We start from the raw sequence: 12,596 nt of genomic DNA, 5'->3' as shown, positions 1-12,596 counted from the left end.
AATTGGGGACGCGAAATTTAATTTTCAGTCGGAAATTTAATTATAGGAACTTCGGGGCGCCTTTAACTGTGATGCTTATGACATTCTAACATCAAATATCAAAAGGTACTCACTCATTTGTGACGTCATAAACGGTGTAGTGCGCAGTAAACGTTCGTCGGTAAACCTGCAAAGTAATCAAAGTTAAGAAACAATGTCCAAACGAGGTGCTGACATGGTAACATTCTGTCGTTTATGGAATAAAAAATGTATTCACCTCTTTGATATTGTGTTGAAAGAGCACGTAGCGCAAGTTCGGAGAGCACTGGTAGCCTCGCACATTTAGCTGCCTCTGTGATCAAATTGTAAAGTTCGTTTAATTAATTAACTTCGGAACTACTAAAACGTATTAAAGTAAAAAGGATGCATTGTTTTAAGTAACACAAAAGTCGGAGTGGAGTCTGTGAAAAACCTCTTAGGGTTAGCGTAAAATATACTTTGCGGACGAGGGGTGAGTTGCGGTCACGCGGCCATAGTGCGGTCCGAGCGAAGCTTTCAGCAGCGAGTGTTGATGTAATAATAGAGCGTGCGGGACGCGCACTGACTCCGTAAGTGCCCGACACGGTAAAGGTCGAGCACACACTCAACTGAATAGCTGAACTGACAAATTCTGCCTTTATACTTCAGTAATATTCGTAAATGTCTTCATTTCTTCATAATGCGAAATATCCTCTTTAAAGTCGGCGGCATACTCAAATTTTCATTCCCCAAAGCCCGCTACCCGCAGCATAATAACGCCATTATGGAGAATCGGGGATGTCGCCATAAATTTTACAGTAAAGAGCATCGAAGTAATACCGTTCGTACTTACAGAACTTGGAGTACTAACATGAGAAAAGAGGTGTGAATAAAATTTTTATATCGTGTTTCTTGAAGTGTCCATATTTGGACAAATAACTCTAATAATATTCATGAAGTATAAAGTGTAACTTACTAATGTATGATTGGTGACGAGAACAGAGAGCGTGTTGTTGAAGGTATCGAGCGCCAGCAAGCCGCCGTCGTCGGCCTGGTACACGAGCTGGTGCGAGCTCACCCACGTGGTCGGCAGCCGCTCGCCCGTCAGGTCCCCGTGCAGGAACTCGTCCAGGCGCATGCGACGACCCGACCAGTACAGTAACTCGTCCACATACCTGAGCCACACATTCATAATGTTAAATTGAATTGTCCCTTTACTTTTCAGTTTTAAACGTAGACAGTGAAACTTTATCTTCAAAGAAACTTCTCTTATCAAAGATAGCCTCGTCAAGTTGCGCATACTTAAGTCATTTATTATAACAAAGTATTTCTCAAGAAATGATAAAGTGGAACATGAACAATAAAAGACGGTCAGGGCACTCACCCCAATAGATAAATAGCTGTGACAATACCAGCTATGACAAAACTGATGACCATCAAAGAAAATATGATGCTCCGCCAGTTGTGGCCATCTCCTTGGTATAAGTCCTAGAAAAAGAAATCGTTTAAAGAATCGTCGAAGAGGGTGGCGGAGGTGTGGCAAAGTGAAATGACATTCGTCAACAATCTCGAACGTCGCTAAAAATAGATGAAGAAACGGGAATTTGATTTATGATGCCGGAAGGTGTCGGGTTCAATGACGCGATATTATGACGGTTCCGCCGACGAAGGCTGTATAACTTCGATTGCCCTTTCAACGTTGAATATTGTTTTTCATGAATTCTACATTTTAAAGTTCTTTGATTTATTTCCTTTCTGGGTTTTTGAATCTACTTAAAATTGAAAGCTGTGAAGTATGGTCCGAAGAAAATGGCAAGAAATTGCAAAATCGTGGTTCGAACAAAGAATACATAAAACCACTTCTTTGAAACGCAATATTTAAATGAACATATTCATGTGAAGTACCTACCCTGATGCTAATGGAAAAAGTTAGTTGGTCAAGTATATTATTTAAGAGTAATGAAATCACCTCTTCCTTGGCGGACTTGGGGTCGGCGACTTGTAGGGTCTCGTCGGGCGGGAGGCGCCAGGAGCCGCCGCCGCCGCCGCCGCCCGAGCGGTCCGTGTGGCCGGTGGCGTGCATGCGCCGGCGCCGACGCGCGCGCACCCGCCACCGCGCCGCGCTACGCCGCCGCGCCCGCCGCGCCCTCCGGCCCGCCTGCGCGCGCGCCGCCTGCCGCTCCGCTGCGCCGCGTGCGCGGAATCCGCCCCATCACTGCAGAGAAGGCAATAGATGTTGTTATGGTACTTATTTATATGTTTCAATGCTCTCTGTTATGAATATGGCAATGTTTATTTGAATGTTTAAGTTGGCTACATGTTGTTAATATGTCAATGTTGGTATAAGCTCTCTCTCGTTCTACTATTCTAAAAGACAACACGTTGTACAATATTATATTTTCAAATAAAAGACAAGTTAGTCCACCGAACAAGTCCTGTTTAATTTCAAAAACATCAGGTTATGGGCCCAGGCACGGCCATAACAGCTTGATGTAGATTACTTGCGGTGGCAGTAAAAGTAAAATCGACGAGAAGAAAAAAAAGTGAGGTTATCACTTTTGCGGCATCGGCTGACGGCTCGGTCATTGCGGAACAGCGGAACATCGTCGAGAAGGAGTACTTGTTCTTATTTGGGAGAGGACAAGGTAAAAATGACGGAAGGAAATAACAATAACGTCAATGTGATCAAGTTAGAAGGAGCCAGAAATTGGAATTTATGGAAATTCCAAACAACAGTACAATTGAGGGGCCATGGATGGTTAAATATCGTGGAGGGAAAGCAATTGAAGCCCGAAGTTGCCGCTGAGATACCGGCATGGGAGTCCAAAGATGCCAAAGCACAAACGTTACTGGTAACACGAATGTCAGAAGAGGCAATGCTACATATTATTACTTGTACGAGTTCTGCGGAGATGTGGCGAAAGCTTCATAGTGTTTATGAACAGAAAACTGAGACCAGTGTGCACATTATACAGCAGAGATTTTTTCAATATAAGTTCGAAAGAGGAGTCGACATGTCTGTTTTCTTATCTAAGATACAAGAACTACAAAACCAATTGAAACAGATGGGTGAAGAAATCTCAGATAAATTTGTAATCACGAAGGTGTTGATGTCGTTACCAGACGAATATAAACATTTCATTTCGGCCTGGGAGTCGGCGCCGGATGACAAACAAACGTTTGAAAATTTAGTGGCCAGACTACTGATTGAAGAAGAGCGAGTAAAGGAAAGGAACGAAGGAGCACAGCAAGCAACACCGTCTGCATTCTTTGTGAAGAATAAAGGTCCAGGACCGTCAAGAGGTTTCAAATTTGGTAAAAGCGGACAGTATAATACCGAAAGTAAAAGCAACAATAAAACTAACAGTGAAGGGAACATGAGTAATAATAATAACTGTTTTTATTGTGGGAAGTTCGGACATTTTAAAGCTCAGTGTCGTTTTCGAAAACAAAGAATGTCAAGAAGTGAAAATAAAACGAATAGTAATGCGTTCGTGGTGTCTAATCTGTCGCATCAACTGCAAAAATCTAAGTGGCTGGTGGATTCTGGTGCCACTGAACATATGTGTAGAGACCGTGCATTGTTTACATCATTCTCAAATACTTCGCCAAAACCTGTTATCATCGGTAATGGAGCAGTGATAAATGCGATTGGTTATGGACAGATAGCAGTTCAAGTGTCAAACGGGAATGAATGGATTGACACAGTCATAGACAATGTCTTGTATGTTCCTGAACTAAAAACGAACCTGTTTTCGGTAAACCGCGCCACAGACAAAGGTTATGTTGTAGTGACAGATGACAGTTCATGCAAATTTTACAAGTCAAATAAAATTTGCGCTGTTGCGGAAAGAATTGGAAATTCTTTTTACTTGAATTTACGCTATAATAGTAATGGTGAAACTGCGAGTACTGCAGAACTAGCGTGGAACGATTTAAACGAGTGGCACAGAAGATTGGCGCACCAAAACTTTACCTATGTCAAAGATATCTTGCGGAAAAACTGTTAGGAATTTATAGTCTATGACATTTAAAAAATGTAGGGTTGTTAGTCTATGAAAAAGAATGACTGTGGTGTGAATTGTCATGATGTAAAAACCAGTGAGAACAATGTTATAATTCCTAACAAAATGTGATTGTATTTCTTTAACTATTAATAAAGACTTTCAAGAATACCAGAAGTTTGAATACCTACAATAGGTTATGGGCCCAGAACGCCCGAGAAGAAAAAATTAAAAACCGGGATTGGGTAATGAAAAACCCAACATAAAAAACAAGTGAAAAAAAAAAAAAACTAAAAAACAGTAATAACAAGGAAGAAAATAAAAAACGGTGAAAAACTAAAAAATGGAAAAACCTGAGATAATACAGATAGAAAAATTAAAAGATGCGGAAACATTTTTATTGTGGAAATTTGAATTCAATATACACTTAAAAGCGGCAAATCTTGCAAAAACAATTGCACAAACAAAAGAAGATGACAAGAAAAGTGACTTCAGTATCAAAGATGCTCAGGTGCAAAGAATTATCATAAGCAGTATTGATAAGAAACTAAAAGGTCACATAATTAATTGTAACAGTGCACGTGAAATGTACGTAAAATTATGTGAAATATTCGAAGGTTCTGAGCAAAGAAACAAAGATGCATTATTACAAGAGTTTTTCACATATAAGAAACAAGAGAGTCAATCGCTTTCCCAATTAATAAGTGAAATAGAAAATTTACAATTTCGTATAAGTCAGCTAGGAACAAAAATAGATGATGAAATGGTCATATCCAAAATACTAAGCTGTTTACCAAATAATTTAAACTATTTTATAACTTCTTGGGAATGCATGGCAGACGATAAGAAAACCCTTCAAAATTTAACAAACAGACTTCTGGCTGAAGAAAATCGAATGTTGAAAGCAAAAGAAAGTGACAAGCAGCTAGCATTTCAAGCTACATCTTCATCTACATCAAAGAAAAAGTTTAATGCAATAAAATGTTTCAAATGTAACAAAACAGGGCACATGAAGAAAGACTGTAGAGCCTGTAGTATCTGCAAAAGGGACAACCATGAAGATAAAGACTGTAAGTTTAAAAATAAACAGTGCTCAATCTGTAAAAAAATTAATCACAGAGAAGAAAATTGTTTTTTCAAAAATAAGAATAAGAATGAGAATGAAGAAAAAAGTAACAAAAGAATAGAAAAGGCATTTTTTACAAACGGTGAAATTCAAGAACCAAAACTGAAAGAATTTGTTGTAGACTCTGGGTGTACTGCACACATGACCAAAAATGTAGACATACTAAAATTTTTTGAATGCAAATCATCATCTGTTTTGACTGCAAATGAAGAAACAATAGAGGTGAAAGGGACTGGTAAAGTCATTGGAAAAAAATGTACTCTTAATAATACCCTGCTTGTTCCTGACTTATCACAAAATTTATTATCGGTTAATGCAGTTACAAACAATCAAGGAGTGGTTATATTTACCAAAGATAATGTAAAAATATATAAGGAGTCAGAATTAATATTAACAGGAAAAAAAGAAAACGGTTTATATAAAATTAATTTGGATGATAATAATATGCAAGAAAAAACACTGTTAATGAAAGAAAATGGCACTGCCTTAGAATGGCATCAAAGACTTGGACATCCAGGAAAGAAAATACTAGATATATTACCAGATGTGGCAGATGGAATAAAAATAAATGGATTAAGGCAAATAGACGAATGTGAAATCTGTACACAAGCTAAACAAACAAGACTTCCATTTAACACAGTAAGAAACAGAGCCAGTAGACCACTTCAATTATTACATACTGATGTATGTGGACCGTTCGAAAACAAAACGTATGATGGCTATAGTTATGTTTTAACTGTCATGGATGATTATACTCATTTTACAAAAATATACTTGCTTAAATATAAAAATGAAGTTAAAGAAAATTTAAAACATTATATAGAAGAAACAGAAAGAGAGAGAACAGAAAAGGTATCTACCATAAGATGCGATAATGGAGGTGAATACACAAGCAATGATTTTAAAAAATGGTGTACTGAAAAGGGAATAAAACTAGATTATACAGTACCATACTCACCACAACTAAATGGTAAAGCAGAAAGACTAAATCGAACATTATTAGATAAAACCAGAGCATTACTATTTGATTCAGGGTTAGATAAAGAAATGTGGGGTGAAGCTGTATACTGTTCTACTTATATTATAAATAGATTACCAAGTGAATCTTTGAAGAATAAGACACCTTATGAGATGTGGCATGGTAAAAGGCCTAATATATCTAATATATGCAAGTTTGGTTCAATAGTATATGCTAAACAATTACATTCGAATATTAAGAAACTAGATCCAAGAAGCAAAAAGTTAATCATGATTGGATATACTAATAATGGATATAGATTGTGGAATAAAGAAGAAAGAAGAATTGAAATAGCAAGGGATATTGTTATAATTAATAATAATAAGAAAATTGGAGAAAAATATGAAGAAACAGGAAGTTCGGTGATAACAGAAATAATACCAGGTAATAATGAAGAAGAAATAAATCAAGAAGAAGAAAGTGATGACAGTTATTATGAAATAGAAGAGTTAGAACAACAAAGTAATGTAATAGAAGATAACATCCCAGATATTATTGATGAAGTAGAAAATGATGAAAATAAAGAAAGTAATACTGCAGAGATAGAAACTATAGAAACTATAAATACAAAACGACAACGGAAAAAACCAGCTTACCTGCAAGATTATGTATTACTTACGTATGATGAAGTCATGAAGTCTGCTGAAAAGAATAATTGGGAGAAGGCCATAAATTCGGAGAAGGAATCATTGGAAAGTAACAATACATGGGAAATAGTTGATGTAGGAAGAGCAAAAGGACACAAGATATTGTCAAGTAAATGGGTATTTTGTATAAAAGAAAATGGTACTTACAAAGCAAGACTTGTAGCAAGAGGCTTCGAACAGCAAAGCATTGACTATCAAGAAATATATAGTCCAGTAGTAAGTCAATCAGCAATAAAATCATTAATAGCAATTGCTGCTTCAAAGGAATATGAAATGATAACTTTTGATGTGAAAACAGCATTTTTGTATGGCGAGTTAAAGGAAGACATATTTATGTATATTCCTGAAGGATATGAAAGACAGCCTAATAAAATTTGTCATTTAAAGAAAGGACTATATGGGCTAAAACAGGCACCAATGACATGGAATAAAAGATTTACAGAAACTTTAAGGAAACTTGGACTGAGAGCTTCAAAGTCGGATCAGTGTGTGTTTTTTAATGAAGACAAAACTATAATATTGGCTATATATGTTGATGACGGTTTGGCCATATCAAAAGACAAGGAAAAGTTATTACAAATCTTGCATCAATTGGAAAAAGAATTTATCTTAAAAACATATGAACAACCTCAAAACTATATAGGTTTTGAAATAAAAAGATCAGAACAAGGCATTTTGTTGCATCAGCAGAATTATACAGAAAAATTACTTAGAAAATATAATATGTATGATTCCAAAGCTGCAGATACTCCATGCATTGTGGGAAAGGAAAATGAATCTAAGATGGCTACGTCAAATTTCCCATACAGAGAACTAGTTGGTGGATTATTGTATTTGTCAACCAGGTCAAGACCAGATATCAGTCAAGCTGTGAATGAAGCAAGTAAAAAGGTAGAAAATCCATCAAGGCAAGACATATTAGCAGTAAAGAAGGTGTTGAAGTACTTGAATGGAACGAGAGATAAAGGGATTTTGTATAATGCTGGGAAAGATATTACAAGATTGCATGCATATTGTGACTCAGATTATGCAGGTTGTACAGAGACCAGACGAAGTACAACAGGGTTCATAATAATGTTGGCAGGTGGACCTATAGCTTGGTGCTCCAAAAGACAGCCGATAGTAAGTCTATCGTCAACTGAAGCGGAATATATAGCAGCAGCAGATTGCGTTAAAGAGTGTTTATACTTAAAGACTTTTATAAGTGAATTAATTGGTAGCAGTATTAAGATTAGTTTGAATATTGATAACCAGAGTGCTATCCAATTGATTAAAACAGGTTCATTCAGCAAGAGATCTAAACATATAGATGTGAGATTTTATTTTATACACGAAAATTATAAGAAAGGATATTTAGATGTTATATATTGTCCTACAAATTATCAGATAGCGGATATGTTGACGAAACCACTATATAAAGAAAAATTTAAATTTCATTGCGATAAAGTTGTTGTGTAAATTGAGAGTTATAATTAGAAGTGTTTAAGTTAATGTTTTGAAAACTTGTTTAAGTTAATGTTTTGAAAACTGATGTGTTTCTGAAGTAATTATAAGGTATTTTTAATTTATGTTCATATATTAAAAATAGGAGAAGGTGTTAGGAATTTATAGTCTATGACATTTAAAAAATGTAGGGTTGTTAGTCTATGAAAAAGAATGACTGTGGTGTGAATTGTCATGATGTAAAAACCAGTGAGAACAATGTTATAATTCCTAACAAAATGTGATTGTATTTCTTTAACTATTAATAAAGACTTTCAAGAATACCAGAAGTTTGAATACCTACAATAAAAACAACATTGTGGTTAAACAAACGTCCAACCCGATGTGTGAGAGTTGCTTGGTCGGGAAAATTCATAGATTGCCATTCAATAGAAGCGAATTCAAGAGTACCAGGACATGTGAGTTAATTCATGTTGATACATGCGGTCCCATGGAGGAACCGTCAGTTGGTGGGTCAAGGTACTTTGTTTTGCTAACAGATGACTATTCGAATTTCAGAAGTGTGTATTTTGTGAAGACAAAAGATAGGATTAAGTATATAATTGAGGATTTTATAAATAAAGCCGAGAATAATACTGGAAACAAGGTGAAGACAGTCAGAAGTGATAACGGCCTGGAGTTTGTGAACAGGTATGTGAAGGAAATGTTTACAAGACGTGGAATAACACACCAAACTACAGTACCATACACTCCAGAGCAAAATGGAAAGGCAGAGAGAGAAAATAGAACATTGGTGGAAGCGGCCAGGACAATGATACATGAGAGAAATTTACCAAAGAAATTATGGGCCGAAGCCATAAATACTGCAGTGTTCGTGTTGAACAGGACTGGGAAGAGTCACGAGGATGGGCGATCTCCATATGAGGTATGGACTGGAAAAACATATAATATCATGGAGTTGAGAGCTTTTGGTACAGAAGTATATGTACACATACCAAAAGAGAAGAGACTGAAGTGGGATCCGAAAGGAGAGAGGGGATTGATGGTCGGATATGAGGAGAATGTGAAAGGTTACCGTATTTACTATCCTGAAAAGAATGTAGTAGAAACAAAAAGGGATGTTGTATTCTTACAGCAAGAAGAGAAGGAGAAACCTCTAGTGAAGAAAGGTGAAGGGCAAACTGTGGTGTCCTTAGACCTTGAAGAGGACACAGGGCAGGAGAATAGTCCCGATATTGATGAGGTAACAACCCACAACCACAACGAGGTAGAGACATCCCACATGAGTAGTGACTTAGCAGACAACTCTGAAGATGACAGTGACTACTTGCCATGCAGTGAAGAAGAACAGTTATTGGAAGATATTGTTTTACCTGTAGAAAGGAGCAAGCGTGAGCGTAAAAAAACTGACTTCTACAAGTGTAATAACGTAAAATTAGAGCAAAGTGAGTGTGATCCCATCACATATAGAGAGGCCATGAGCCGAAGTGATGCTAGTGAGTGGAGTGCAGCTATTGCTAGGGAACTTCAGACTCTGAGTGACAACAATACCTGGGAACTGTGTAAATTACCTGTAGGTGCTAAGCCTATAAGCAGCAAATGGGTTTTTAAAATAAAAAATGTAAATAATGTCAAAGGGTATAAGGCTAGGCTTGTTGCTAGGGGGTTTGAACAACAAGATATAATAAATTTAAGTGACATTTTTGCTCCAGTTGCTAAGCTAGCAACTTTTAGATTGTTTGTAGTAATTGCAACAAAATATACTTTACCTATACACCAGATGGATGTCACTGGAGCTTTTCTATATGGTAATATTAAAGAAAATGTATATGTAAGGTTACCAGAAGGGGCATACTCAGGAGAAAATAATATTGTAAAGTTAAACAAGTCACTGTACGGGTTGAAAAGTTCACCTAAAGCTTGGAATATTAAAGTTGACTCTGTATTAATTAGAGATGGTTTTATAAGGTCTAAATGTGATCCATGTTTATATAAGAAGTATAGTGGTAAAGATAAAATATTTTTGTTAATATATGTAGACGATTTGTTAATCTTTGGAAGTAATGAAAGTGATGTCACTAACCTAAAAACAATGTTAAGTATAGAATTTAAAATGAAAGATTTAGGGCTAGTTTCAGAATTTCTAGGAATACATATAAACCAAAACTTAGAAAAGGGTACTACATTGTCACAAAGAAAGTACTTAGAAAATGTATTAAAAAGATTTAATATGGAAGATTGTAAACCTATGTTGACACCCTTGGATAGTAATTTGAGTACTAAAATGTTTGATTCAAATACTAATTGTGATATAGACATTGAAAGAGTCTGTAGGCAAATTATTGGCTGTCTTATGTATGCTGTCTCAGGCACTAGGCCTGATCTGTGTTTTGCAGTTTCCCTACTAAGTAGATATCAGAAATGTGCTAATAGTGCATTACTTAGTTCACTTAAGAGAGTATTGCGTTATGTGAAGCATACATTAGATTATAAAATAGTATATAAGTGTGATGATAGTGTATTACAAGGCTATTGTGATGCAGATTGGGGAGGTGATCAGAGGGACAGAAAGTCTACCTCTGGCTATTTGTTTACTTTTGCAAATTGTTTGGTTATGTGGTGTTCAAAGAAGCAATCTTCTGTAAGTTTGTCTTCAACTGAAGCCGAATATGTTTCTATGAGTATGGCAGCAAGTGAAGCGTGCTGGCTTGTTAATTTATTGCATGATTTGGATGTTCAGAATGATAGCCCTGTTAAGTTGTATTGTGACAATCAGGGAGCTATTTTGAATGCAAGTACAGACTCAGTGAAACGTCTTAAACATGTTGACATTAGATACCACTTTGTTAAAGATTTGATCAAAAATAATAAGATTGATATTCAGTATATTAATACTTGTGAACAATTGGCAGACATGCTAACAAAGTCGTTAAGTAAGGAGTTGTTAATTAAGTTTTTAACACAATGCAATGTCAAGTGGTAAGCTAAGAAGTAGAGATGTTTATTTGGTAATGTTTTAAGATGTTTTAAGTTTTGTTTTAATGTTAATGCTATTTGTTTTAAAATGTATAAACATTGAGAAGGGGTGTTATGAATATGGCAATGTTTATTTGAATGTTTAAGTTGGCTACATGTTGTTAATATGTCAATGTTGGTATAAGCTCTCTCTCGTTCTACTATTCTAAAAGACAACACGTTGTACAATATTATATTTTCAAATAAAAGACAAGTTAGTCCACCGAACAAGTCCTGTTTAATTTCAAAAACATCACTCTCCATCTATGTACGTGGGTTACTATGTGAAGATAAGTCATATTTTATGAAAACGTAATTAACACATGACTGACTCCGTAAACTGAAAATACTGCAGTGTAAATTACTAATTATCTTAAATGCAATTGTACCCGAGCGGAATCCAACTGAATATTCGGAATTTCGTTCAGCAAGACGAAATAAAGTGGCATTTACTGGCGTAACTGGTCTTGTTGGAGCTGAATTTTCAATTTTATGCGGTGAAAAGAAACAAAACAGACCGCAATGCGTGCGGTCCGGTCGCTTCACAGGCCGCCACAGTGGCGACCCGACCGCAGCCGACGTGCACTCGCTTGAAAAATAGCTGCCAGTGCAACCTCACATTGTTCTGCACTCTACGCCTCTTGATTCTTTTTACTGCCTCTTTCAACTATTGTGTAAAAAACTCGAAAGCAAACTGCTGTTTTCAGGTATTTTTTCGAAATGTAATGTGAGAATTTTGCGGAAACTACAGTTTTTGAGTTTTATGTCTACAAGTGCGAAAGTAATTTAAATAAGTAGGTACAATGCAAAGTAATAGGATACCTTTGTTAATTGTTTTCGCTGATGCGGCCCGTCAATACCATGGGGTGTTGGAGAGGCGCCAACTCTCGCGCATTCTACTTTATACATTCTCTCTGCGCAAACTTTACGACTTCTTTTAACTATTATTTCAACTGCTCTCTCGATTCGATTTTTAGATAGATTGCGTTTTTATTACCAGAATATTGAGATCAGTCGATCATTACAACGTATCGAATGCGCTTACCAGATAGTAAATAAATCGAAAATAAATGTCTGTAAGAATTACGGCTGCGTAAATTACTAGACATGGCTTATGGCTTGGGCAGCATGCCCGTAGGCTGGCTGGCGTCGACCGGCCCCGTGCACATTTGGCAGGGATACTGCTAATATTTCTTCCTTTTTCACATGAACTAGAGCAGAGAACGCTAATCGTAGGCTACGCTTGAGCACCCTACATTTCCAGTAGTATCTACACAGCTCGAAGTTATCGAGGCAATAAGTTTTTCTTCCTCAACAAAAGTTTAAACCGTAGTCAAACTACTTAA

At 36.4% G+C, this 12,596-nt stretch overlaps 1 protein-coding gene across 3 annotated transcripts in view; it reads right to left on the bottom strand.

The window, feature by feature from the left end:
- LOC124646272 (inactive dipeptidyl peptidase 10) overlaps positions 1-12,596 on the bottom strand; it is a 123,649-nt gene that overhangs the window by 9,344 nt on the left and 101,709 nt on the right. For all 3 annotated transcript variants that reach the window (XM_047186391.1, XM_047186390.1, XM_047186392.1), the window contains exons 3-7: positions 1,967-2,212; positions 1,382-1,485; positions 974-1,172; positions 257-331; positions 114-166 (exon numbers count right to left, since the gene is read on the bottom strand). In XM_047186391.1, coding sequence (XP_047042347.1) covers positions 114-166; positions 257-331; positions 974-1,172; positions 1,382-1,485; positions 1,967-2,080 — 545 coding nt within the window. In that variant the 5' untranslated portion in view covers positions 2,081-2,212. The remainder of the gene's footprint in view (positions 1-113; positions 167-256; positions 332-973; positions 1,173-1,381; positions 1,486-1,966; positions 2,213-12,596) is intronic.

The sequence above is a fragment of the Helicoverpa zea genome, chromosome 3, assembly GCF_022581195.2.
Source record: "Helicoverpa zea isolate HzStark_Cry1AcR chromosome 3, ilHelZeax1.1, whole genome shotgun sequence".
In the NCBI taxonomy this organism is placed as follows: domain Eukaryota; kingdom Metazoa; phylum Arthropoda; class Insecta; order Lepidoptera; family Noctuidae; genus Helicoverpa; species Helicoverpa zea.
The sequence above is the reverse complement of the archived record's forward strand: the minus strand, read 5'-3'. Positions and strand labels throughout refer to the sequence as shown.